This window comes from Polyodon spathula, chromosome 13, assembly GCF_017654505.1.
Source record: "Polyodon spathula isolate WHYD16114869_AA chromosome 13, ASM1765450v1, whole genome shotgun sequence".
Classification (NCBI taxonomy): domain Eukaryota; kingdom Metazoa; phylum Chordata; class Actinopteri; order Acipenseriformes; family Polyodontidae; genus Polyodon; species Polyodon spathula.
The window spans coordinates 5037793-5065240 of record NC_054546.1 but is presented as its reverse complement, the minus strand read 5'-3'; the positions used below and the strand labels follow the sequence as shown (position 1 = coordinate 5065240).

At 37.0% G+C, this 27448-nt stretch overlaps 1 protein-coding gene across 3 annotated transcripts; it reads left to right on the top strand.

Moving 5' to 3' along the window:
* The first annotated feature begins 3611 nt into the window (after positions 1 to 3611).
* LOC121325931 (proliferation marker protein Ki-67-like) lies at positions 3612 to 26914 on the top strand. 3 transcript variants are annotated; one of them, XM_041269008.1, is made up of 17 exons: positions 3612 to 3902; positions 4962 to 5074; positions 5428 to 5509; positions 8710 to 8825; positions 8968 to 9040; positions 9618 to 9696; positions 9916 to 11379; positions 13129 to 13382; positions 13604 to 14187; positions 14218 to 14774; positions 15029 to 15156; positions 17064 to 17238; positions 17732 to 17872; positions 19493 to 20202; positions 20964 to 21024; positions 21338 to 25645; positions 26024 to 26914. In XM_041269008.1, the coding sequence occupies exons 2-17, from the start codon at positions 4983 to 4985 to the stop codon at positions 26146 to 26148; spliced, it is 8949 nt and encodes a 2982-aa protein (XP_041124942.1). In that variant the 5' UTR covers positions 3612 to 3902; positions 4962 to 4982; the 3' UTR covers positions 26149 to 26914. The 3 variants fall into 3 exon arrangements, with proteins under 3 accessions (XP_041124942.1, XP_041124941.1, XP_041124940.1); XM_041269007.1 differs by having other exon boundaries at positions 9633 to 9696; positions 13604 to 14774; XM_041269006.1 differs by having other exon boundaries at positions 13604 to 14774.
* Positions 26915 to 27448: the final 534 nt, after the last annotated feature.

Sequence of the window (27448 nt, the reverse complement as noted above, 5' to 3'; positions counted from 1 at the left end):
GGTATGTAATTCAATATGTTAATATAGCATTATTCAGCAGGTTTCATTCGACTTTATGAAGCAAAATGAGTTAATTCTATAGGTTGATGCAAAACTTTTGGCCAGGGCTGTAGCAGTAGTAGTTGCTATTACATTATTTTGTATAATACAGTGTTTGTTTTAAATGTATGCTACTTTTCATTTGCACACTACTGTGTTCTGCCAACTGAGATATAAGGTCAATTTTTAGGAAGTTAAAATATTGCTCATACATTTTAAGCACTTCTATGTAATATTTATATTAGTTTATGTAATTTTGTTTGCCCCCTCCCCCCATACATTAAAACAGCATTTAATATGTATATATAAATTGTCAGTTACACTTGGAAATTCTTAGAGGGATGTATACTGTTGCAGAATATTTAACTGGAAAATGTATTTATTTATGGAACAGAATGGTATCACAGTGTATTTATGGGGCTGTGAGCTCTGGTGTTTCAAACAAAAGATCACAAATGTCAACATTTACCCTAGGCTAGTATTGTACTTGATTATCCCTTGATAATCCCCCCCCCCCCAATGCAGCCACAGTCTTCAGTAACCCTACCATAAACCTAATACTCTAGCCTTCAAGTATCTAGTTATGCAATGCACGTATTCCGTTTTAAAGCATCAGCTTAACCCAATGCTGAAAAACAGTGTTGCTATATTATTATACAAAAAGTTTTTTTAAAGGCTGTTTTTACAGTGAGGCCCATCAAGTTAACTGTTATATTCCACATATCCAGGGCTGTTCATTTGTATAAATGGGTACTTAAAAGTAAATCTGAAACATAATTAGGAAGTATAGAATATTTGGTACTGTACTGTATTCTACCCATTTTTGAAAGATATGAAGGCTGAAGCACAGTATTTGATGTACAAAGTAATAAGGCTGGCAATCTTCTTAGTGAAGCAGGCATGTTGTGTGTGTGTAATATATTACTGTGAAGATGTGTTCATTTGTATATACTTTTTCTTAATATGCTACAGCAGCAGAGTCCTAGTTCTGAGGTCCCAAACTGCAGATATATTTTTAGAATTGTTCGTACTTATTTTAACATTTGTATGTTGCATGGAGCAGCGGCATATTGTGATTAGAAAAGATTATTTCTGATCAGCATTTGTTTGCAATGGTCACTGAGTGACTAAAACTTTAAATGTCTTCTTTGTAACTTAAAAAAAAAAAAAAAAAAAAAAAAAAAAAAAAAAAAAGATTTTAAAAGACCAAAATCATGTGAAAGGCAGAGCTTTGTGTGTGTGTGTGTGTGTGTGATGAACCCTCTAACAAAACGAAAACTGAAAAAAAGTGTAGTTGCATTTGTGATGGTGAAATAACAAATGCTTTATTTGAAAATGGTAATATGTAAATGCAATTATTATCATTGCACATAAGAGTGCGTTTTGGGCTTGATATTTGCTACCCTACAATCGCACTGTAGCTTTCGCCATTGTTTATTTTTTGTAAATTGGTGTCTTGAGGAGGTTTATGATGTCTTTGTATATGCAGAATGCAATATCAAGTACATTAAAACAAAAACAAAACAAAAAAAACCAACACTATATTCGTCCTTTTTTTTCATGGAAATACCAGAATGTTGCATATTTAAACTTCAGTATTAAAATTATTTATTTGAAATCTGATATTGTATTGACATCGGTTTATTTATGAAAACTCAATGTGCGAGAAGGACACAGTCTGGAAAGATAAACAATTCAACAGACCAAGTAGCACGAAGAAGGTAAAACAAATAGTAAGTAGTCGAAAAGCCTTTGTATTGATTACCCCTCAAAGTCAGTGGTTGAGAAATATTTATCATTAATATATAAACAAATCACTGAAGTATAGAAGGATCTTCAGTGACCGGTCATAATGGAAAATATATGGCTGGTTAATTGAGAAGTAGAATGCATTAAAATGGCCAGAAAGCACTACAAATTTAATTTTAGAAAAACAGTCATTTTTATGTCTGCTAAATGTCAAATTAATTATCTCTACTCATGATACACACATTTTGAGCACTGAACATTACACTTAACTTTGAGTGTTATTTTCTAAAAATGAATATGCCCCTCAGGTATTCACAAATAGGGAGGATATGTACCTGGGGTAATTGTTTTCAATGGTTTGCTTAGAGGGGATTATGTCCTGCGTTGTCCCACAGTGACGCAGCTGTACTGATGTATAAAATCAATTGTATGTTTGCTTGATTCAGTAGCATTACAAAGAAGCAAAGTAATAAAAACAAATTAAAAGTTTTCCAATTAACATCACATACAGTGCTGCTTAAATATTTACTTCATAGCTTGCAATGCATTTGTAGATATACTGTAGAAACTACAAAGTTTTACAAGATGTCCTATTAAAAAAGAATAGATCATAAAGTATCGTACATCACTGCTAGGTTAAGGATGAGAAAATGGATTATACAGCAAATGCAGTGGAGAAAATAGTTTTGAAAATTGGTGCTAAACTGTCTTGAAAGTTTAGCACCAGAGAGCCGAGCCCCCCCCCCCCCCCCAATCACACAAACCTTCTCTCCTGTGTATGTGGACCAGTGTTTATTTCAAAATAAAGGAAGGAATCTGCTGATTTGAACCCAGATCCAAGGTGGACAGACAGCACAGCATGCCATCTCACTTCTGTGCAAGTGCCTCCTTTATCATTGTCTATATCCAACTATTTGAAGAAACAGGAAGGAATCAGTTGGATTTACAGCACAGCTTGCTAGTGAATTATCACACTGCACCACTTGGCTCCATGAACTGTTTCCAACCTGTACAGCAAATTATGGGGGCCCAAAAGGTCAATAAAACGAAGCATACTTTGTATAATGTTTACCAGATCATAGGCCCAGGAAAAAAAAAAAAAAAAAAAAAAAAAACACTTCAGTTTGAGTTTAGCTTTGAGATACCGTGTTTACCTACGGTTAAGTCGGAAAGCTATTTCATTGCCACACAGTGTAGCTGGACAGATGCAACTTTTTTTGAGGAAACTAGAACTAAACTACCAAATATCTTCTACCAATTTCTACTTTCTGATAAAGTAAATGCACGAAAAACTGTAGAGAAATATGGAAAACAGAAATGTAACACGTGTTCAAAAATTAAATGTTTAACACAATATTAAGCTGCCAAAGGAATACATCCCTGAAACTATACTGTAATAATAATAATAATAATAATAATAATAATAATAATAATAATAATAATAATAATAAAGTTGAACAATTTACTGGTATTAAAAAGCAAAAATCGACAGTAAATGAAACACCACATACTACTTCGTTTCAGTATGCAGAAGATTATGTTTACAGTTCTGTCTTTTTTCATTTTCATGCCTAAGTTCCTTGTTTTCACTCAACCTAAATTACAAATAAGCCCCGCCTTCCTAAGTTATTCATTGGGGGGCTTGCTGTTCGTTAAACTCAACCCCTGCCTTCAGCAACTTGGCCCGCGCACATCGACTGCCAATAGAAACCCTTCGCGCGGAATTTCGAATCCTTTTCAAATCACAATCGGTAATTCGGCTACTACGCCTTTCCCCCAAACTAGTTCATGTTATTAAAAGTAATGTACTCTTCAGGAAAATAGAATGGAAATAATGTGTATCGTCAAATGTTGCTACACGTTAAAGACGTTTTAGGAACATTTTGGTTTGTAAACCTAATACACGAGACATTACGCGGAGGGATACTCCACATTGTGAGTTACAATCAGGGTTGCAGTTGCACTCAGTAAGTTTGTATGAGATCAAGGTATCGGAGAAGAGCAGGTCACTGGAGATTGTGTTGTTTTAGTATTTAAAATTTAAAGAGGATAATCCTTTTTTTCTGGCTTTCAATGGATTAGGGTCGTCGTCAGAGTTCTTTAAAGGTTGACAGGTAAGTGTCCGAAAAAAAAGGTTTAATTATTTGCTGACGTTACAATCACAATCACATTAACTTTTTGTCCTGCAATCGCCCGCCAATTTTATTACAACATTAGAAAAAAGTAATGGCTCTGTAATGTTTTGTTTCAACATCTAACTTCTTGTCGGTAGGATACAGAAATATCGAAATTGAAGAGATTTATTTTTACTGACTCTTCTGCGACATTTGTTTTGATATACCGGTAGTAATACTGTAGTGAATATAAAGCAAATTATGCTATCTGTTCAGACATTACCGTAGCATTGTAGTGCCAGTAATGGTGTCAATTTGCTGTGAAAATGTGTTTGGTTTGTTTTTTAAAGGACATGGAGAATATGAATATATCGGTCACTTGGTGCTCGTGGTATGATGATTACGTTTTTTTTTAATACGTTGGTTACAACTGTGCCACTGAAGACATCAATCGATTAAGTGCTGTAATACATAATACGTTACCTACACAGTATTCAAGAAAACAGATTTTGTAAAGCCTCTTTTTTTTCAAAATACAATAACTTCTAAACAACCATAGTGAGGAATTAGTGTTGCGAGTGTCACGTCAGTTTATGCTATCAAATGTTACTACTTTATAAAATTTTACACCATGTAATAGTTAGATTTACATGGAGCTGGAGATAACGATCGGCAAAGTACCATAGAGCTAGGTACTTTTTTAAATTAAAAAAAGTAAAAGATAGAAAGGAAACAATAAAGACACTTGCTTTTGTGTTATTAATTTCGACATTTCCTGCAATGTGTGAATGTCATCGAGTAGTTGGATAACAACTCCAAGCCCAGATGTACTTCACACTCCATGACCCGGGCATTGAGCTATGACTCGAAACTTTTTAGAGCAATAATAAAGAGCTGCAAATGGTGGCAAACCTATAAATGGCCATTATTTTCGATGGTATATACCGGTTTAATAGTTACATTTTGTAAATAGTACTTCTGTGCCGACACTCAAAATAAGGGCAGCGTGATACTGAAGTTTAGACATTTGACACTTTGGTTAAAACAATTTTTTTATAGGTAAGAAGATTGTTTTAGAAAATGCCATTGCATGGAAAAATAGTGGTTATCAAAAGGAGTGGAGCTGATGGAACAGAATTCCCACTAACTGCACAATCATGCTTGTTTGGAAGGTAGGTTTTGCATTTTATTCATATTTTTTTGTTTTTGTTTTTGTAAATGCACCTACTTATTTGTGTGATGGACTCTGGATATTGTGGATTGTGAAATTTACATTAATAATGCCTCTAAAGCCAGAAGCTGGATACATCTAGTTACTTTTTGGCTAAATTAATATTGCTAAAATATACATATAGGTTGCTAATTTGTTAAAATAATTACCTCTGAGTTTTCTTTAATTATTTAATTGGTTACAATTCTCTGTAGTTGGGAACATTTACTTGATTTCACTTTTTCAACATTAGAGCTAGGAACAGAAGTATCTGTTAACTATACAATTTGTTTGATATCTTACTGATTTATTTAGGAAACCTGATTGTGACATTCGCATCCAGCTGCCTCATGTTTCCAAAGAGCACTGTAAAATTGAAGTGAATGAAAATAAAGAGGTAAGTGTTGAAGGGTAGCCAGTATCTAACAGGCTTCTCCCCAGGAATTCTGTATACACAAAAATAAAATTGCCGTACCTTAAATATATAGTAAGACAAATAAATAATTTGAATAAGAAGACATTGAATAGTGAATAATAATCCACCTTAATTCGTACACAGGTTACACTGCGCCATTTACCCCCTGATCCTTTGCAATTTTTTTTGTGTTTCTGGCAGAGCTTGCACATCAAACTACCCAATTCCTTGCTGTAAAAAAGCCATTTCCATTTTTTCCCCACATAACATCATACCCATCATCACTGTCTATTTTTTTTTTTTTTTTTTTTTTTTTTTACACACTGGCCCCTCGTGTGGTTCTTCCAATTCACTTTGTACAAGCTGCTCTTCGTTGACTATCGGGTTGCTCTCTTTCATTTTATACATTTTCATTTTTATCATTATATTTTGGTTTGGTAATTTCCACATTCATTGTCACTTTTTGCTTGAAAAATAATCTTATTTTCTTAAAGCAGTCATTTTAACGTTTCAGCCTCTCTGAGCTGGGAATGGAAGACCCACCCCTTCAAATCTCTGATTGGTTAAATGTAGTGTCAAGACTTAAAACAGCTGTCATTTGGTTCCAAGATTTTTCACCTAGCGAATGCAAGTGATCTAGTCTGCTAGCAGCACAATCAATCCTGATCATTAAAGGCACAGTAGCATCTGCAAGATGAGCGGCTCGGGGTTTTTCAGCTGGGCGGCCTGCCCGGCTGAAAAGACCTGGGGAGAACCCTGATCTAAGTCTTGTCTTGTCTTCAACCTTCCTCGATCTGAGGGTTGGTCGCATTATGTACAAATCTTCGCCAATGAACTCTGTCTTGAGCTTTCCTTGTCGCTTCTTCAGTTGTAAGGCCCATCCATGTTCTAATATTGTCCATCCATGTTGTCCTTGGTTTCCCTCTTGTTCGTGAACCAGGTGTTGTACCTTGTAATATATGTTTCTCCAAGCAGTCTCCTTCCTTCCGTGTAATGTGACCATAGTAGCTCTCTGTAATTCAAGATCAGTCATGGATATTGTACAATATTAAAGCTTTTTGTGGCAGACATTTTAGATGGCTGCAGCTGCTGCACTCTCAAAGCTTCATATTTTGGGAGACTGACATGCTGACCTAATATTGGAAGTTATTAAAAAATGACAGACTCCTGATATTGCTGCCATATTGAAGTCATGTGACTTTAGTTTTTCTTCTGCATCAGTACTATTTTGTTGGGTTCCATTTTGATTTTCTAAATACATTTCCATCACAGTTGACCAGTAAACTTTTTCAGTGCCACATTGTTAAACTTCAGGCCATGTCAATCATGGGGTTTCCATGCAGGTCAATTTACAGGTGAAATAGCGATGCGCGTGCACATTTGGGAGAATTACTTGTGTAAATCAGGTTTGTGGCCGGGAAAAAAACATCCAGATGCATAGGGTGAATCTCATTTACCCGTGTAAATGATGAAACACATGGGAAAATTAGTTTCACATAGAAACCTGCATTTCACGTGAATGTTAATGAGTGTTTTTTTAACTGTAAATATTGCAAGGGATTAGGTCAGTTGTTACTGTGGATTCCAAGATGGCAGAAAGTAGTGGCTGATGGGCGATTTTATGGTTAGGAGTGGTGTAGTTCACCTTAATGATAATGTGGGCAGCTTTTAAATTTTTTTGCTGTGTCTGGACGGTCGTTGTATATCTCTTTTGGGTTTACAGTTCTGTATAAAACCACTTGCCATGAACTGTGTTATGCCGTTGTTATAGTGTTAAAACAGCTGTTTGAGAATACCCATGCTGTAAAAACTATGCTAAAATTAAACACGAAGAGCAAGTGAGCTGCTTAAATGTCTAACTGAATTAATTCCTGTCCTTTTTTTTTGATCCCAGCTATGTCCACTGACAATCCGTGTCTGCCCTCCACGTTAATAAATATAGTTAATGAACTGGAGGTCATGAGCCAGCTCTATCGCCCAAAACAGCGCAACAACATCCGACAAGTTGTTGATGCCCTCTCAGAACTGACCAAATAAAATTGCAAATTAACGTATTGATTGTGTTTTATTTGTTTGCATCATTAATATTAAACACAACAGTAAATTCAACACAACTTAAGAAAAAGAATCTCTGACAGCACAAGCCTCCTCAGGTTGCTGCTGTCCAATTGAAACTGGCGGCTGAGGTAACCTTCACAGTTGGAGTTTGCATAATCACCCATACTCGAACATGGGCTGCGCTTGTTTTGAAAGGCAGTGCTGCTTTTTTTTTTTTTTACTTGTGAGACTTGGAAACACAGGTAACCTTCCCTGTCGGATACAGCAGGCAGTGGCAATTTTGGGAACAAACTAATGCACTTCAATCCGTTTCATCAGTATCGGCCACCTCGTTTTCAAGTGCCCACTACCCGTATTTGCCCATGTGTGGTGTTGAATGCTTCCTCAGTAGCTGTCAGCTGTCTGGACAGGTAGGGTTTCTAAGCCAGTGTAGTATAGTTTACGCAGCATCAACTGATCCCCATGTATGCTGTTTTGCCTGAATGAAAGGGAAATAAATATATATAAACGTCTCCACCGGTTTTCAGCCATGGTGATCTGCAATACCTGTTCATTTTCATTTTATACCTTCAAGTTCATTTTTAATTAGTCATAAAATAAATTATCCCACTAATGACATTAGAAAAACAATTTGAGCAAGAATAGTAAAATGCATTATTAACCTACCAGGCACAAGGTATTTTGCTTTATTACAGCAGCTTAGATTCACTCGTGTACCAGTTCTCTGCACATGGAAATCACATTTTCTCAAAATTTCACTAGTAATCTTCAAAAACAGCACGAGTACTTTACTCCTAGCTAATTTACATATCAACCCCCACCTTTCCATTCATTTGCATAACGTCGGGTGAAAAGCCCGGTTTACAAGTGAAATAAAGTGAGCGAATAGAAACCCAAAAAAGCATTTTGAGACATTTTTCTTGAAGAAAAAGACTGATACAAATCACATGTTATCACATCTATTGCACTGTATATTTACAAATTGTAAATTGCAATCCATTTTATTAGAAATAACATTCCTCTGATGTCCATTAGGATGTTTTTGTTTTACCTTTTGGTATATCACTAGTTTGTATTTGATATTGGTAGTTTGAAAACATTTTAATTTGCTGTGTTCTCTCTAGGTGATTGTAACAAATTTGAGTGCGGTTAATCCTACTCGTTTGAATGGTAAAATTGTACACCAGTCTGAATCTTTGAAGGACAGAGATGTGATCACTATTATTGATCGTTCTTTCAGGTAAGTGACCCCTTTAGGGAAAGCATTAGAGAGTACTGGGGGATTGTACAGTTTAGCTTAAATGTAAACTGAAATTGCTTTATCTTTTTTCCCCAGTTTATAAATATAACATTATTCTAACTTGACTAACGCACTGTTTCAGGTTTGAGTATCCCCCTGAATTGACCCAGAGGAAAAGAAGACAGTCAGCATCTGTAAAAAATGAAACCCTGCAGGTACATAATTTCAAAAGACCCACTTAGACTAGGAACTAAACCAATGGAATTACATGAGTAAGTGTTTTTTCTAAGAGACTCATGGATGCTGTATGGCACCTTGATCCTCATGCAGTAGCATTTATGGAGAACAACCTGTAATGCATATACAGACTAATTATGTATAACAACATGCAAGCTACACCAGTTTTGTCTCAAAGGAACCTTTAGACCTTGGTCAGTCACATAGAAAACATTTAACTGCTTATATGATTTCTTTCCCTTATGCTGGTTTTGAAGAAACTAAATTCGCATATACAATTCACAATTATATAATGTAAAATGATTACTCAACTCTAAAGATGCAGTAGATCTATTAATAGCAAGTGTTTAGTTGTTTTGGGGGAACGTTAACAAGCATGAATTTGAGTCACAAACTTTCATAGAAACCAAGATCTATACAAAATAGTGTAAAAATGGTATGTCCCCAGCAAGCGCTCATGTACATTGCTACAATTTTACAAATCTGGAATACATGTACATGTTTCTTTACTTGAATAATGTAATGTTGATCTTACAATGCTGTATAAATTCACAGGTGCTTCATGTTCAGCAGGTGAAGGACACGGTGTGTTTGTCTCCTGGAAATCGAAGGAAATCCACCACCTCGACTTCAGGTTTGTAACGTTTAAGATATGTCTTGGCTGCTTAGATTTGTAACAGCTGGTTCACAATTTAAGTAGTAAGAGTAGTATGTAATATGAATGTACTGAATGAAAACATGTTGCTCTATCAGGATTTTTCTATGATGTATTGCATACAGATATAATTAAACATTGACTAACAATATTATCTTGATGCTGAGCGTATGTATTGTTTTTGTCTTTTTATATTAGATGCATCATATGATCAAAAAGAAGCAAAGGCTATTGGAACTGAACTGTTAAGTGAGGCACACATAAAAAATGCTACACCTGGAACAAAGGATGCATCTGATGCAGCATTTGCCCATAACCATAGGGGAAACCAGGAGAAGTTGTTGGAGGGTTTGTCTCCTTTCAGTCAACTTTATAAAACACTTAAACGCCAATTCCAGGCAAATGATTACCACCAAGTCTCTAGCAAAGATGGAAAAACACCAAGGAAAGCATCAGGAGATGCAGCTCCTCAGTCACCTTTATCAAGGTGTACATCTGACAAAATTAGTCCAACCCAAGCTGTTGGCATTCAGATAAATGAGGATAAATCTAAAGTTAATCATGAGCTGCCCCTGGAAGTTAAAAGTACACCATTACCACAAGTCCATGTTTTCAGACAGTCCTTTGTCGTTTGTGAAAAATCAGTTGAAGAGGCAATGTCACAAAATCTAGTTTCCTGTGTTTCTTCAGAAGATGAATTGAACAAGGAGATAATTGATTTGTCAAGGTCTAGGAGGAGTAGTAAAGTAATAGATAATTTACAGTCTGGTCCTATAAATGGTGAAACCTCTCAAAAAAGCAATAGGGCAGATATTATTGTAACACCCAAAAATGATCGTCGTTCAGCATCACGTGGTGATGGATTTGTTGAACCTAGTGTTTCAGATAATGAGGCTAGCTGTGTAGATGGTACTCCAAAGTCTAAAAGAAAAGGTCGACCAAGAAAGTCCCCATTAAAAGATAACCATGCAGGAGGGAATTCTTCTATTTGTGAAAGTGTGAAAGAGAATCCCGCAGTGGTGGAGAATGTAATAGGCACTGACAAAGAAACTCCTAAGAGACGTCGCCGGTCTTCCCAGCCAACTCCTGTGAAATCGGCAGAAAAAGAGAAAGAATCTGGGGGGGATGCACAACACAAACAAGACAGTTTTTCTAATGCTAAAGAAACTCAAAAGTCTAAAAGGAACAGCAGGCAGTTTACACTGCAAAGATCCGTTAGTGCAGATGAAGTGCTGAAAGAACTTCCATCTTCAGCAAAGAAATTGACAGAGGAAATGGCATTGGGAGGAAAAAAAATAGAAACCCCTAAAAAAGGCAGGAAAAGTATAGAATCTGAAACGCCAGCTTCTGAAGCAGAGCTTACTCCTAAGAAAGTTTCCTCTTCACTAAGGCGGCAAAGTAGATCACTTTCACCTGCCTGTCTTGAAACTCAGGATCCAGTCAAGATAAATGTTAATGGCATCATAACACCACAAGAGGAAAAGAAAGTGGCAACACCAAAGAAAACACAAGAAAGTCCTGTAACAAGTGAAGTTTTACCCAAACAGAAGACTCCTAATAGCTCTCCAAGAAGGCACTCTGGAACAGCAGTGCTGAAAGCTGAAGTACTTCCAGAAATTGAGTCATTGGCACCACCTAGTGGAGAAAATGATGTAGAAACAGGTACAGTACTGCAGCAGAATGTTACATTTTACCTAAACATTAGTTAAATTTTACCTAAACAAATGCTTTTTATCTTAACTCAAATTAATTTAAAGGAAGTACACCAAAACAAATTAGTATTATTAACAAAATAAAACAAAAATCAAGCTTTTTTTTTAATTTGTTTGTTTTGGGGGAAGTAAATATATATTGCCCCCAAATTTTATTTGTATATTTTTAATTACACACAAACATACTTAAATAATAATTAGGCCCGTCAATTGCAGTTAACGTCTGCAATTTAACACGTGAATTTTTTGGGATACATTTTTTTAACGCACGTTAATTGCACTGCTGTTTTGTCTCTTAGCATGCTGTAATTTATTTCCTACAGCACCATTTTCATGTTACAGAACTGCATTATGTGACAAAGTAATCAAACTGAACGACTTGTGAATGGGATGTATATTTTTGTATAAGTAGTGTTAGTTGTATCTACTGTCAGTGAGTTCCAGTATCACAGAAGTGCATCTAGTCTGCTGTACCACTTGAGTGTTAAACATGCTTTCACTTCTCAAAATACACTAGTAGTTTTTCTGCAGCAGATGACAACAACAACAACAACAACAATACAACAACTAATGAAACCCGTCAGTTTCAACAGAGTACTCTTAGAAATTCAGGATTGCTGCAAAACCATTGCTTTTAATAGCTACTGACTGCAGACTTGTTAACATTGTAGCTTTGTTTTATTTCAGTAACCACATTTATTTAAAAACAATGTCATTTAAAATTATTAGTTATTTTAACGGCAATGAAAAACATAATTTTGAGTAAAAGAAACCGATAATTGTAAATGCAATAAGGTGAGTAATAAATTGACTCCATTGTGATTTAACAGTTGGTTCAAACCATTTAACAATAATGCTGTATTGTAAATAAATCTAAAACTATAGAGAACCCAGAAATAGGAAAACAAGGTTTTTATTAACACAGGATCAGCACAGCAACTCTCGAGCCTCTATTTAAAATTTGTAGACAGCCAAACGTAAACAAACCAGATTGAGTGCGCATGCATAGTGATCTCTGGAAAGCCATATGGGTCAAAAAGGTGTGGGACAGAAAAAAAAGCAAGCATCATTCTGAAATCCCCCACTTAAGCAGTGTCCAACTTGCTGGAAATGTTATTTATAGATTGTGTATATTACATATATATTTTTAGTTGTGAAATTTCCAAGTTTTGTTTATTTGAAGTGTTTAAAGTTAAGTTTCAGTTTTTGTTTGCTTATTCAGCAACAAAGCACAATTAAATGGCAAGGAATGGGGGATAAAATAGAATGCTGTGTCCACTTTATATACTGTTTATTTTGGGAATAAACAAAGCATTTACCTTGCTATTTAACTGCTATTTGGCATCCTTTGTAGTTAATTCACTGGGGTAAAGTAAGGCCTACACAACTTATTCTTTGTGTTACATAGTGTGAAGTCTAGCTGTAAAATAAAGGCACACACGGGGCCACACACCCTGCTCCTGCTGCTTTGCTGTCTTCCTGCATTGTGAGCAATATAACAAATGAATATTTAAATTGAGAAAATATCCAAACATGAATATCCTGTGTTCGTCCCAGCACTGTGTCTGTGTATTTTGGATAAAAAAGTGTTAAGAATGTAGGAACTGAATTAATTACAAGGTAAGACTTTAAAGTTTTGTATTTCAGATATTTAACTACACTACACATTTTTATCTCTCTTTCTTTGTCTTAATTTTAGGTACTAAAAAGACTTCAAGCAAGAAGCGCAGGAGCGGGGAACTGCATGAGAAATTAGCAGGACCACCTTTAAAAAGAAAAAGAGTTTCCTTTGCTGGTCACTTGAGTCCTGAGCTGTTTGACAAACGCTTGCCCCCCGATTCTCCTCTGCGGAAAGGAGCTATGCCAACCAGATTGAGTCTGTCAGTTGGGAGCAAAGGACGCTCAGTATTACGGAGGGCATCGACAACAGGAATCAAGTATTCCTTGATAAAGGTGAAGTTTATTTTTTTTAATTAAATTCATTAATGCATTAATGAATATGTATATCAGTTTAGCATTTCATTTTAAATATTTTGTGTGTACTACAGTCACCTAAAAGGAGGTACATTTAGCAAAAAAATAAATTACACGACTTTCTATTGGTCAATTATTATAAAACTTAATCTGTAGAAATGTACTTCAGAAAAATTATAAGTTCTCTATTTTCATTGCAGGAATTTTCTGAAGATAACCTAAGTCCTTTAAAGCCAAGTCCCAAGAAGAAGGCATCCCCTAAAAAAACACCATGTAAACCCAATACTCTATCGCCTGACAAGAAATCCCCGAAGCTGATTGCCAAGACTCCCTCTTCAGCTATGTCTGTGGCTAAAACCTCCTCCCCTGGCAGAAAGTCCCTCACTGGCACTGGCAAGACCCCCACTATGACAAGCTTAACTGCTTCATCAGACAAGAAGTCCCCAAATGTTGCTGATGTAGAACTGTCTCCTGGCTGGAAATCTCCTACAAGTGCTGCCAAGACCACCTCCCCTGGCGTAAAGTTGCTTGCTAGTGCTTCCAAGATGCCCTCCCCAGCTTCTACCATTACTAATACACCCTCTCCTGGTAGGAAGTCTCTTGCTGGTGCTACCAAGACGCCCTCCCCGGCTAGGTCCGTCACCAAGACGCCCTCCCCGGCTAGGTCCGTCACCAAGACGCCCTCCCCGGCTAGGTCCGTCACCAAGACGCCCTCCCCGGCTAGGTCCGTCACCAAGACGCCCTCCCCGGCTAGGTCCGTCACCAAGACGCCCTCCCCGGCTAGGTCCGTCACCAAGACGCCCTCCCCGGCTAGGTCCGTCACCAAGGCGCCCTCTTCCAACAGGAAATCTTTACCAAGTATTACCAAGACACCCTCTCCAGCTATGTCTCTAGCTAAGACACCATCTCCAGGCAGAAAGTTGCTCACTGATGCTGCCAAAACACCCTCTTCATCTGGTGCTGCTAAGATGCCCCCTCCTAGTAGGTGGTCACTTGCTGGTGCTGCCGAGATACCCTCCCCAAATAAATCTGTAACCAAGTCACCCTCTGCTGGTAGGAAGTCTCTTGGTACCAGTGCCAATACCACACCTGTAGTATCAACCACAACACCAAAAAGAGGTACACCTTATGTTAGTGGGCGCTTCTCTATTTCTCACATCAGCACGCCTTCACCTATTCCTGAACAAAGCACTGTTGCATCTAAAGCAGAACCTGTTCCTGGAGAAATACATTGTGATGCTGTCACACCTAAACCATCCCTAAGAAGGAAAAGCATTCAGTCTACAGGAAAGAAAACCTCTTCTAGGAGAAAGAGTTCTGTTCTTGATGCAGTTCGTTCAAGAAGTGGGGCATCTAAAGCGAACTTGCTAGGTGGGTTTAGACTTTGAAATTATTACAAATAATAAGATGCATTTTTAAACTGAGGTATATTTCAGGTTTACTCAAACCTTTACTGCTGGACAGCAATTATCTGAGTCAAGGTGTTTAAATAATTCAGTTAATAGGGAAATACGTTTGACTATACAATGGTAAAGGCTCATATAAATGCTGTTGAGGTGTCTTTAAGGATTAGTGTAATACTGTACTACGTTCTGAGGGTTTTTTTTTATATATTTTTTTTTTAGTTGCAAGATCCTGGGCTGATATTGTGAAACTGGGGGCTGCCAAAACACAGAGAGTGGTTTTTGCAAAGAAGCAGGCCACAAAGGCAAAGAAGGTTACTATTAAGAAGGTTACATCAAAAATACTAAAGGTAAATCTTTTCAAATGTTCATAAAAGAGCTTTTTGTTAACTTTATAAATTGGATTATTTAGATGTATTCTCGTATAAAACATTTTATACATGCATACATACAGTGGACTCCACAAGTCAAACTTGCATTACTCAAAGTTCTTTTTGGCCCCATCCCCAAGACTGGCACGTGTATTACTTTTATAAGGGATAACTCAAATTCTTTTACCTCAAATTTCGTGATATCTTGAAGGCAGTCGGCATCCCCTTATTTTCCATCATAGTAGTTTTATCTGATAACTCAAGTTGCAGGTATATACTTAAAAGTAAAACAAAAACACTGCACGCAAGGCTAGTTGTTTGTTAGCTTGTCAAATTGTGTTTACATATTTAATCCCGGTAGTTAACCGCCTCACTTGAAAAAATTAAATTGTGCAACATGAACGTGATTCAGAGAACACAATGTCACTTTTATGGGAAGACTTGAAACACTTATTGAAAACCTCTATCCTGGACTTTTAGCCTAAAATGTAAGGGGGTGAAATGCGAGTGCCCTAAAATTAATTTTTTTTTCTTACCATACTGTTGTAGATTTAGCAGGTGCCATTCTCCAAGGTGACTTACAATTTGTAGTTGTAAATGCTTAAGTAAAACCTCAATGCCTGATGAAAACAAGGCATTATAAGGGTTAAATATTCAAGCAACTTGCCTAAATCAATGGTTAAAAAAAAAAGAATAAAATAAAACATTTGCCTTTTTCTGTACAATACAATGTCCCTGGCTCACTGGCTTTCCAAGAGATCTGGAGAAAACATACTGTAGGGCTATTTTTATAAAGCATTTACCTTTTTTTTTCCTAATTGGAAAACACAACGTTGTAATGTCAGATAAATCTCATGTGCTAATTTAGCAGGCCTTATAGGCAGTTCAAATGTTTTATGAATATGAACCATATTGAAACAAAAACTTGTATTTAAAATGTGCATTTTCTATAGGCTTACATTACCTTCCATAGTCTAACAGTTTTGTAGCAAGATACATTTTTATTCCATACGTATAATATAGCACTCATTTTGTTTTGATTAACTTTCATTAAAGAATTTACTGAGTTTTTTCGATCTTTTATTTTTCCATTCAAGCAGAGAATGGGTGAAATCGGGCTTCTCTGCTTTAAAAAAACTGCTGGTAGAAATTATTGCTCTGGATTAGTTGAATTTCTGATGTCAGTTTTTTTTTTTTTTAATTTGACAAACAGACTGCACTGTGTAATGTGTGTTTGTATATGTGTATTTGTATATAGTGTATAAGTATTTATACGGTATATAATATAAAAATACATGGATGAAGACTATTTGCATCCATTCGAAAAAAGTGATACTACCACAGTAGTGACGTCAGTGCTAATTCCTCCTGAGGAAAATATACTTGAACTTTGACCCATTTGGCTCCGAGACCATCACTTTGAATTCAAACAAAAAATGTCTCGTTTTAATCGCTCGACAACACCCACAGTACAGAAATGTTCATTAATGATCAACAAAATGAGAATACGTTTAAAAAAAAAAAAAAAAAAAAGTAAAGCTGGTACATTCGTATCTTAGAGAAACTTAACGGATAACAACATAGAACGTCTGTACACCACTGAAGAACACTATTTAAAAAATAAATAAAATGAAAAAAACCTGAACTGTACTGATGAATCTCATCTTCTATATTAGCATTACAAGGGTAGTCATGTATTATAAAAAATAGATAGGCCTCTTTAGTGAGTTTCAGGAAAACAATTCCATCTCGGGTTTCTGTGACGGTTCCTGTAACTCACTGAAGCCCATCTATTAAAAAATGTGTGTGTGTCTTATATATGTAAAAATTTGGGGGGGGGGGGGGGGGTCAGTGAAGCACCATTGAAATAGCATTTCTTTCAACAGACCCCTGCTCAGAAAATAAAAGACCATATCAGTACTGGACATGCAGATTCTCCTGCGACCATTGTTATTGGCAGAGCCCATGTTAGAGCTGTCGAACCAGCAGGACAAGTTCCAAAGCTGGTTAGAAATGTGGCTTTAATGAAGAGAAGCATGGAAGTAAATGAAAGTTTTACAGGTAAATTAATTAATAGATTTTAAATAAACAGTTTTGGGGGAGGGTAGTTGAATTTGAAAAACAAACATTTGAGTAATTCAGATTAGTGCATGAATCAGCACACACATTTAATGTTTCAAATAGGATCTAACTTGAATATTGTGTATTCTTTGTCATCTAGTATATCCAAGTAAGAACACAAGTTAACAGTATGCTGAGCAAAAGCGTGTTGTAACTTTTTTGCTTCAGTCGCAGCACATACATTTTGAATTAGCCACTGTATACTGTGCATCTTCATCATGCGGGTCAGTTTGTCAAATGGCCTATAACAACGTTATCATTTAAAGTATTTAGACACAGGTCTTTATGTAGTAACATAATTTTGACCAAGATACATTTAAAATGATTTAGTCCTTTCTGTGACGTGCACATCCTAATAGATGTAATGTTTCATGTAACTCAATCAAGCTACTGTTTCTTAAGTTAAACCTATGTGTTGAAATTGTCATTGCAGGAATTGCTGAAATGTTTAGTACCCCTGTAAATGAGAAACCAGGGAGAACTCCAAGGCACTCCTCTGCAAGCACTGAGGTTGTCTGTTCTACTCCTGTTTCTTTAACTGATGCCTCTGTACTGAACACCCCAGAGGAAACAGGTCAGTAATATGTACTACTCCTTTATTGGTTTCCCTCTGAAATTTGGGATTGTACATTTTCTCCCGCCCTGAAACAATGCAAAGCCAAAGTGTATATATAGGGGATCTACTTAAATCGCAGTAAATTTACGTATTTCACGGGTAGGTTGCAGAATAAAATTAGGATTTCGCTGACCTGTTTAAACATTAAATAAACCTTAATAGACAGTATTTCAGAACAATATAAAGCTTAAAAAGTTGTACTAAAGCAGAGTGCTGCCATTTGTTAAAGGCAAGCATGCAGCATCCCCCTGCAGTTCACTTGCCCATACATTGAGACTTCACGTTCTGCATCCACTGAATTAGTTGGAGGTTAAGGCAAAGCTTTGCCAAGTTATACAGATGTGGAAATCGATTAGAAACAGCCCCAAAATCCGGTTACCCAAGGGCATCTGGCATACTTTAATAAAGGCAATGTAAATGCAGCATGTTTGTCATGTTATTTGTCCCATCCAATAATTTATTTTATAAGTACTACCGAGTCAAAACAAAGAAAACGTAGCTATTCCAACTGCGAGAAGTAAGTAGTGGGTTGAGGTGAGGTGGCTGTGCTAAATTGTTTTAGTACTGATTTAACTTGCAGACAGGAATACCTTTTTGTCTGGGCTAACTTTCCAGTTTGGTTTCTGAAAGCTGTTTATTTTACTTTCTTTCAGCAGCCTCTGTAGTAGCCTTGGTTTAAGTGTGATTCTGAAGCTAAATAGCAAGTGATCGTATTTTCTCCAAAGACACATTAAGATATGCAAAACAGTTACCTCAATCTGCATGTAGTTTCTTTGGGAAATATCTTGAAACAATCTTCGGCTGAAATATAATTCACTTTTTTTGTCGTCCATTTCTACTAGTTTAACTCCAATGCTGAAAAATAGATTTTAACAACCTAAATAAAAATGCAGCACTGGTTTGTCCCACCCCCTGCTGCACAGTACAGGTCACAAAAAAGCAGTAAAGACACACTGATAGGCTGATTAAAACTTCGTTGTCAGCAACAACGTTAACCGCTTTGGAGAATTTTTTTTTGTAAATGTTATTTGTGGACGGTTTTCGTTGCTTAAGTGCAATGCACACAGGATGGCGAAGGAATAAAAAAGGGGCTATCTACAGAAGAAAGCTACATAGTTTGCGTTGTGCAGCAGTTAATTTAAACAAGGTTTCTTTTTTTTCTCTACGTACTTGTCCGGTATGCATTGGCCCATAAAAAGGTAAATTTCGCTGTGACTCCTCAATTTCACGTTTTCCCGCGAAATCGAGATTTAGGTAGCCCCCTATGTATATACTATCCATAACTTTAATTACTCAGTCTTGGTTAGAGCAGTACTTCATAGGCAAAAGTTTTATTCCTAAACAAGGATTTGCCTGTGGCGGAAGGTGCCGCCCAGCACTGAAGGAAGATTTCCAGCAGTCCCAAAATTTATGTACGATCTAGTGTTATGGTGTTGCACCTCTTTATAGGTTGCTATATTTGTCTGATTATTATACTGTTGGGCACATGTAAACAAAAAGGCCACCTGTGATAAAGGTGTTTAACTTGTCATGTGACTTTTACATTTGTTAACCCTAATGTTTTCTCTATTTTAATAGGTGAAATGGTTGTATCCCCATTAAGCTCACCCAGTACTGCAAGACGTGGAAGGTATAATAAGGATGCAGTGACCCGTCTTCTTCAAGAGAAGGAATCCAGTTATAGTGTCATAAAGACTCCTGCTAAAGAAATTATTGCACCAGTGAGTCTCTCTGGTGGGAGTCAAGTAAGAGTTCAACCGTCGGAAGAGGTGGTAGATACAAGTGAGCAAATTCAAACACTTGTTAAGAAGACAGCAACTGAAACAGATGATGGTTGTAAAAAAATAATGAGGACCCCTAAACAAAAGGCTGAGCCACTGGTGGCCCTTACAGGAGTTAAAAGGCTTATGAAAACACCAAAACAGAAGTCAAAACAAATTGAAGACTTCAGAGGGCTCCAAAGACTCATGAGAACACCCAAAAAACCTAAAGAACAGATAATAGAGGATCTTGTTGGGGTCAAGAGAATAATGACAACTCCAAAACAGAAAGCATCACCAGTGGAAGATATGGTCGGAATAAAAAGATTAATGCGGACCCCTAAACATAAGGGAGAGACTGTTGAAGATATGTCTAGCATTACCAGAATAGTGAAGTCTCCAAAACTAAAGATTGCTCCTGTAGAAGACTTTGCAGGTTTGCAAGAACTTATGGAAGAGCCAGAGGAAAAAAAGCAAGACCACGAATCAAAAGTAATCGCAGAAACATTTGAAGCTTCGGAGACAAAGGTAATAACCATATATTGGGGAAACAAATCCATTTTATTCAGTTTTACATATCCAGATACAAAGACTTTTTGGGACAACCATTACACTTGTCAATCTATTCCTACTTTTTATTTTGATATTGGGTTAGAGCTTTAGTTTGTTTATTGCATGGGAGCAGTGGGGCACGCAAACACTGCGATACATTTATAAATATTTTTGTACTGGAATTTAAATAGTACCAAATATATATAGACGGTATATTTGGATGTATTTTTTACAGTATCTCATTTAATGTTAAAAGCACAGCTGGGTGGTGCGCTGTATTACTCACCCTGCACATGTTCATGTCCTGGCTAAGGATTCCGAATGGAGTGTTTAATTGGCTGTAGCACTCCTGTGGGTTAGGGAACCAAAGCCAACAGGGACTTTCTCCTCATCGTGCTACAGCGAACCCTGCTGGCTAGGGACCCTGTGAGCTCAACAGCGGACACCTACAGGGCTAACCTTTGTCCTCCAGAGATTGGTGGCTCGCTTGACACCCGCGCTCAAGTTCCTGGGTGTAAAAGAGGAAGCTGGTTCGTTGTGGGATTGGAGGACACTTGTTCTCCTGAGCTGTGTGGGGAATTACTCCAATGAGGGGAAAAATGATTGGACATTCCAAATTGGGTAGAAAATCAGGGGTGAAATAATAAAAATCACACTAAATATAAAAAAAAATCAGATTTCCAGTTGTAATGCTGTAGTGCAATTTACTGAGATTATGTGAACTTTTTGTTTTGTAGAGTGTGTCCAAAAAACATGAACTTGTTAGAACACCGGCCATCCTGGCACAGTCCAGTGTAGGTAAGTGCCGCATTATTTAAATATCTGAAATCTTTGCTGTTTTACTGTGATTCCCAGAAATCACAGTAACTATATTAAAGTAACTCCTCTCTTGGTTAATTAACTATGTTCAATTTGTTCTGTTAGGTTTGTCTGGTACATGTTCTGTGTAAGGCTAACGTTTTCGGCTTCTACTGTGTTTTTCTAATTGTTTACGTATGTTCCAAGTAAAATAAATGTGTTTATTCCTCAGGTTTAAATTAATCTATTTAATATCCCTACCATGCATGTGACCTAATTAAGTTAAATATACTACGCACTTTTATTTTTACAGCAGCTCAACAACCACCTTCAAAGAGGTCTTGTCGTGAAGATTGTGAAATATCTGTATTGCCTACACCTTTAAATAATTGTGGAAGAACAGAACAAGTGAAACTGACTATGGATATTGCAGAGCATTCAGCTGTACAAAGTTCAACTGACACTCTAATTGGGAGTGTTAAAACTTCCCTTGCCCAAACTGCTTCTATTAGAAAGTCTGGAAGAGGTAGGAAAACATCGGATGTTGAATTGTCATCTCTGGAAACAATTTCAGTTGAAGTTTGCCCAGTTAAAAGTGATAACATTTCTAAACCTACAACAGTGTGTGTCAAATTATCACCTACCCCAAAGAGAGCAACACATGGAACTGAAAATAAGGATACTTCTAGAAGCGATACCCTGACACCACCTGCCTTTGAAATTGCTTTAGTTAAAGAGTCTTCCATAGACTCTGTAAAATTGTCTACACCATCAAGGAGGTCACAACATGGGAATGAAAAGGACACTGTACACAATGAAAGCTCAATATTATCCCCACCTGCAAATAAAACTCAGAGAGGAAACAAACAATTGCAGAATGTAGAACAAAACCATGCATCTACAGAACTTACTGATTTAACTGTTGACATTGTTAAAGCTTTTCCTGTCTCTGCAAAATGGACACACGGTGGTCAAATTAAAGAAGTTGAGACATCTGCTTTGCCTCCTGAAACAAATAAAAAAATAGAGGAAGTTGATCATATGTTGAATAAAGTAGCTGCTGAGGAAACTTTCTCACAGAGCGTGTCATCGCCTATAGCTAAGAGATCGCATGGTGCCATCGAAGATGTTGCTGAATTGGACACAACTGACTCGCCTGCTCCTATGAAGAAATCTTTAAGATGTAGGAAGGCACAATATCATTCAGATGACATTCAGGAGACATCTACAGAAGTTGTTGCAGCTGAAAGTGTAATGTCTTTACCTGTGCCAAAGAGGTCACAACAAGGTGCCGTCAAAGATGTTGCAGAAGAGGCGATAGCTTCATCACCAGGTCCTACTAAGAAATCTGGAAGGGGTAGGAAAGCAAAACAAAACTCTGAAGACAAGCATGAGACGGCTACAAAAGTAGTAGCTGAGGAAAGCTGCCTAGAAAGTGTAATGCCTACACTAAAGAGATCACGACGAGGTGCAGTCAAAGATATTGTAAAAGAGGAAATAACTGCATCACCAGCTCCTGCGAAGAAATCTGGAAGAGGTAGAAAGGCAAAACCCAATTCAGATGAGACACAAGAGACAACTGCAGAAGCAGTTGTAGCTGAAGAAAGCAGTCTGGAAAGTGTAATGCCTTTCTCTACGGCAAAGCGATCAGAACAAGGTGCAGTCAAAGATAATGCAGAATTGGAGACCACTGCATCACCAGCTACTATCAAAAAATCTGGAAGAGTTAGAAAAGCAAAACCAAATTCAAGTGACCCACAAGAGACATCTATCAAAGAAGTTTCAGCTAAAGAGAGCCTTCCTGAAAGGGTAATGTGTAGCCCTCAATCAAAGGGATTAAAACAAGGTGCATTCAAAGATACAACAGAATTAGAGAACACTGCATCACCAGCTCCTACCAAGAAATCTGGGAGAGGTAGAAAGGCAAAACCCAATTCAGATGACCCACAAGAGACATCTATCAAAGAAGTTTCAGCTAAAGAAAGCCTTCCTGAAAGGGAAATGTGTAGCCCTAAATCAAAGAGATTAAAACAAGGTGCATTCAAAGATACAACAGAATTAGAGAACACTGCATCACCAGCTCCTACCAAGAAATCTGGGAGAGGTAGAAAGGCAAAACCCAATTCAGATGACCCACAAGAGACATCTATCAAAGAAGTTTCAGCTAAAGAAAGCCTTCCTGAAAGGGAAATGTGTAGCCCTAAATCAAAGAGATTAAAACAAGGTGCATTCAAAGATACAACAGAATTAGAGAACACTGCATCACCAGCTCCTACCAAAAAATCTGGGAGAGGTAGAAAGGCAAAACCCAATTCAGATGACCCACAAGAGACATCTATCAAAGAAGTTTCAGCTAAAGAAAGCCTTCCTGAAAGGGAAATGTGTAGCCCTAAATCAAAGAGATTAAAACAAGGTGCATTCAAAGATACAACAGAATTAGAGAACACTGCATCACCAGCTCCTACCAAGAAATCTGGGAGAGGTAGAAAGGCAAAACCCAATTCAGATGACCCACAAGAGACATCTATCAAAGAAGTTTCAGCTAAAGAAAGCCTTCCTGAAAGGGAAATGTGTAGCCCTAAATCAAAGAGATTAAAACAAGGTGCATTCAAAGATACAACAGAATTAGAGAACACTGCATCACCAGCTCCTACCAAGAAATCTGGGAGAGGTAGAAAGGCAAAACCCAATTCAGATGACCCACAAGAGACATCTATCAAAGAAGTTTCAGCTAAAGAAAGCCTTCCTGAAAGGGAAATGTGTAGCCCTAAATCAAAGAGATTAAAACAAGGTGCATTCAAAGATACAACAGAATTAGAGAACACTGCATCACCAGCTCCTACCAAGAAATCTGGGAGAGGTAGAAAGGCAAAAGTCAATTTAGATGGCACACATGAGACACCTGTAGAAGCAGTTGCAGCTGAAAGTGTAATGTCTTCACCTTCAATGAAGAGATCACGACGAGGTGCCAACAGAGATACTGCTGAAGTGGAGACAACTATAACCTCTGCTCCAACCAAGACATCTGGAAAGGGTAGGAAGGCAAAACTAAATACAGAAGACCCATATGAAACATCTTTAGTAGTTGCAGTTGAGAAAAGCTGTCCTGAAAGTTTAATGCTCCCCCCTACAACAAAGAGATCACGTCAAGGTGTAGTCAGTCACACTGCAGAAGTGACGACAACTGCATCACCTGCTGTTACTAAGAAATCTGGAAGGGGCAGGAAGACGAAACAAAATTCAGATACCACACATGTGTCATCTGCTGAAGTTAGTGCAGCTGAAAGCGAAATGCCTTCCCCTACAACAAAGGGAGCACGACGAGGTGCAATCAAAGATATTGCAGAGAAGGAGACGACTGCATCACTTGGTATGATCAAGAAATCTGGAAGGAGCAGGACGGCAAAACAAAATTCAAATGACACACAAGAGACATCTATAGAAGTAACTGCAGCTGAGAAAAGCTGTCCTGAAAGTGTAATGCCTTCCCCTACATTGAAGAGATCACAAAGAAGCACAATCAAAGATAATGCAGAAGCAGAAACTGTATCTGCTCATCCTATTAAGAAATCTGGAAGAGGGAGGAAAGTAAAACATGTTGAGGAAATAGAAAATACCTCTACAGAAGTACCTGAAGAAAGCAGAGTTGAAAGTTCCATCAAGGATACTGCTATGCTGAAAACTAGACGTGGAAAGAAAGTAGCACCTGTGAGAGAAACAAGAGGAACCACAAAGAAAAATGGAAAAAGAGAAACAGAAGATCTTGAGACTTCTAAAATTTCAATGATTATGGATGAAATAAAAAATCTTTCAAAAAAAAAAGTAAAATGGAGTACTGGGCTTACAATGGAAAATGATACACCCGAGAACAATGCTGTAGAACATGTGCCTGCTACTGAAAAAAGGTCGCAGAGAGGGAAAGCCAGAAGTGAAAAAGGAGAAACTTTGGACATAGTAAAGGTACCAGTGCAACCAGCAAAACTTTGTAGAGGACGACCTGGAAGGAAACCAAAAATGACTGAAGCCGAGATGGTTCAGGAACAGATTGCTGATGAGACAAGTTCTAAAGAGGAAAGCAAACAGGCTGTTGGGGTCAGTTCTAAAAGGGAAGCCTCTTTAGAGGTAATTTCAAACAATGTAACTGCAATTGAAAAGGAAGGACTTTGTGGCAAAACTGGAAGCAAAAGAAAAATGATCTGTAATGAGCAGGAAAATGTGTTAATAGAAGTAGCTCCAAAAAGAGGTAGGCGTGGAAAAGCAAAGACAACTGTTGATGAGGAAGCACAGAGCTCCACAGGTCCCAGTGATTCTACAGTTGAAATTAAAGCAGTACCAGTAGTAGAAACCGTGAATCCTAGGTCAATCAAGAGGACAGGGAGAGCAAAAGCATCATCACAGCAGAAACTCAATCTGCCAAAAGAAACTAATGATCAGGTTATTGATGAGAGTGCATCCCAGGCTGAGAAACCAGTTGAATTAAAGAAACCCATTGGAAGGGGCAAAAGAAAGCTTGAGCTGGATGCTGAAACTGAGGCTGATGTGTCTTTCCTAAGTCCTTTAAAGTCAACCAGAGGAAATCGTGCTAATCTAACAAATGAAGCTGAAAGCAGAATGTTTAAAAGTAAGTGTTGCACAATTCTAAGGTTAAATACCACCACTTTTTCAGATTTGTATAATGCATTAAGATATTGTGTGCTAGACGTCTTATTGTAAGAAGTCATTTTGCAGTTTGCCTTTCTCTCACAGATTTATTATAAAAGATGACATCTTGTACAATAACACCCTATAATAGATAGTAATGATTTACAATTGGTATAGTAATTCATACTTTAAGTAAAATGTATGAGATGAGGTATGTAATAGTTGCATACATTTAGGGTATCTGTATACATTTATTTAAATACATGTTTTAAACCAGTTTAAATTAATGTGTTTCTAATTACCCTATGTGACCAATACATTTTTGGATACTATTGTACTTTTTAAATTTTTTTTTTAGCTGCAGCTGACGGTAATGTAACTCGGGGAAAAGTGTCTAGAAGAGGAGCAGCGGCAGCATCCGATAAAAGAACTGCAGCGACAAAAACAGAAGGCAAACCAGTCAGAAGTACGAGACGGAGATAGACATGTAAATGGTTGCGTTTTTATAAAAATTGGTAGCTTATTTGTACTCTCTGTCCAATTTAATTTTTTAATGATTGAGGCACTGCAGCTTAATTATGCTTTTATCTTTTCTATCTTTAAATTCATACTGTGCTTTTAAATACTCTTGATTTTATACAGCCGTGTAATACTCAATTTCTGAGTGGTAAGACTTGTACATTTTTGCAAAGACCTGTGTCTTAATATTAAGTCACCATCTATGTGCATTGGATTATTTTATGCTGGGTGATAATGATGCTGGTAAAGTTTATATATAAAAATTAAAGTTGCTGTTTTCTGTAGCAGTTAGCAGAATAAAGTTTGAAATTTCGGTGCTTCGTTGTTACTGAATTTATTACCTTAAACAGGTAAAGATGTGTCTACTGAAGCAGGTAAGACATTGGCTCTTATTTGAATGGATTGTTTTACCTGTACTGTATTCACATACAGCAGTGCACAATCTACTTGACACATCTTGGAGTATATTTTTGGTTATGGACCTATGTAATTGCAGCAACTGATGCAATAAAATATAAGCAATATTTACTTTCAATATAGTTTTCTTTCGCCATTGTTAACCTAACATGATGCAAATAAGTGTTTCAGATTAGTAATTGGATTTTTCACGATCTTTAGCTTGACATTGACAAGATGTTCTCGTAATGTTCTAATTAAACTGTATGTAAACTTTGGTATTTAGTTCTGTCCTAGTGGCATTCTCAAATTATGTTTGTTAAATTTGCAATTTCATATTAGAGATTAAAAACTGCAGGAGGCTAACATTAAAATGAGAATTCATTTCAGGGAAAGCCCTGTAGACAAAGTTCACCCTAATAGAATTGTGCATTAGGTGCTGCAAATCATGATCTATATTCACACAGGGGAAGGCTTGTCAAAACCAGTATTGTTAGTATGTAGTTGTATTCACAGTATTAAACCCATCAGTGAAGTCACTTTGGGGAAAATGTGAACATTATCAAAGAACAGTAAATTAGCAAGATATTAAAGCATGTACTCTTGCATTTCCTTAACAAAAGATTCCTTCATTAAAAACCTTTCATCAGTGGTTTAATATTCATAGCTGTAATTTACATAACTAAATCAGTTTTCACTGACGAGACAACTAAAGTATTTTTTCCTTCTAATTTGTTTTGAATATGCTCTTTTTTATTAATTTCTCCCTACCTGTTGGATATTGATGAATGTATTTTTTTTTAGTAAGGACGTTTTTATTTATTTCTCTTTACTGGAAAGCGAAAGCAGCACTGAATAACTAGTAGTT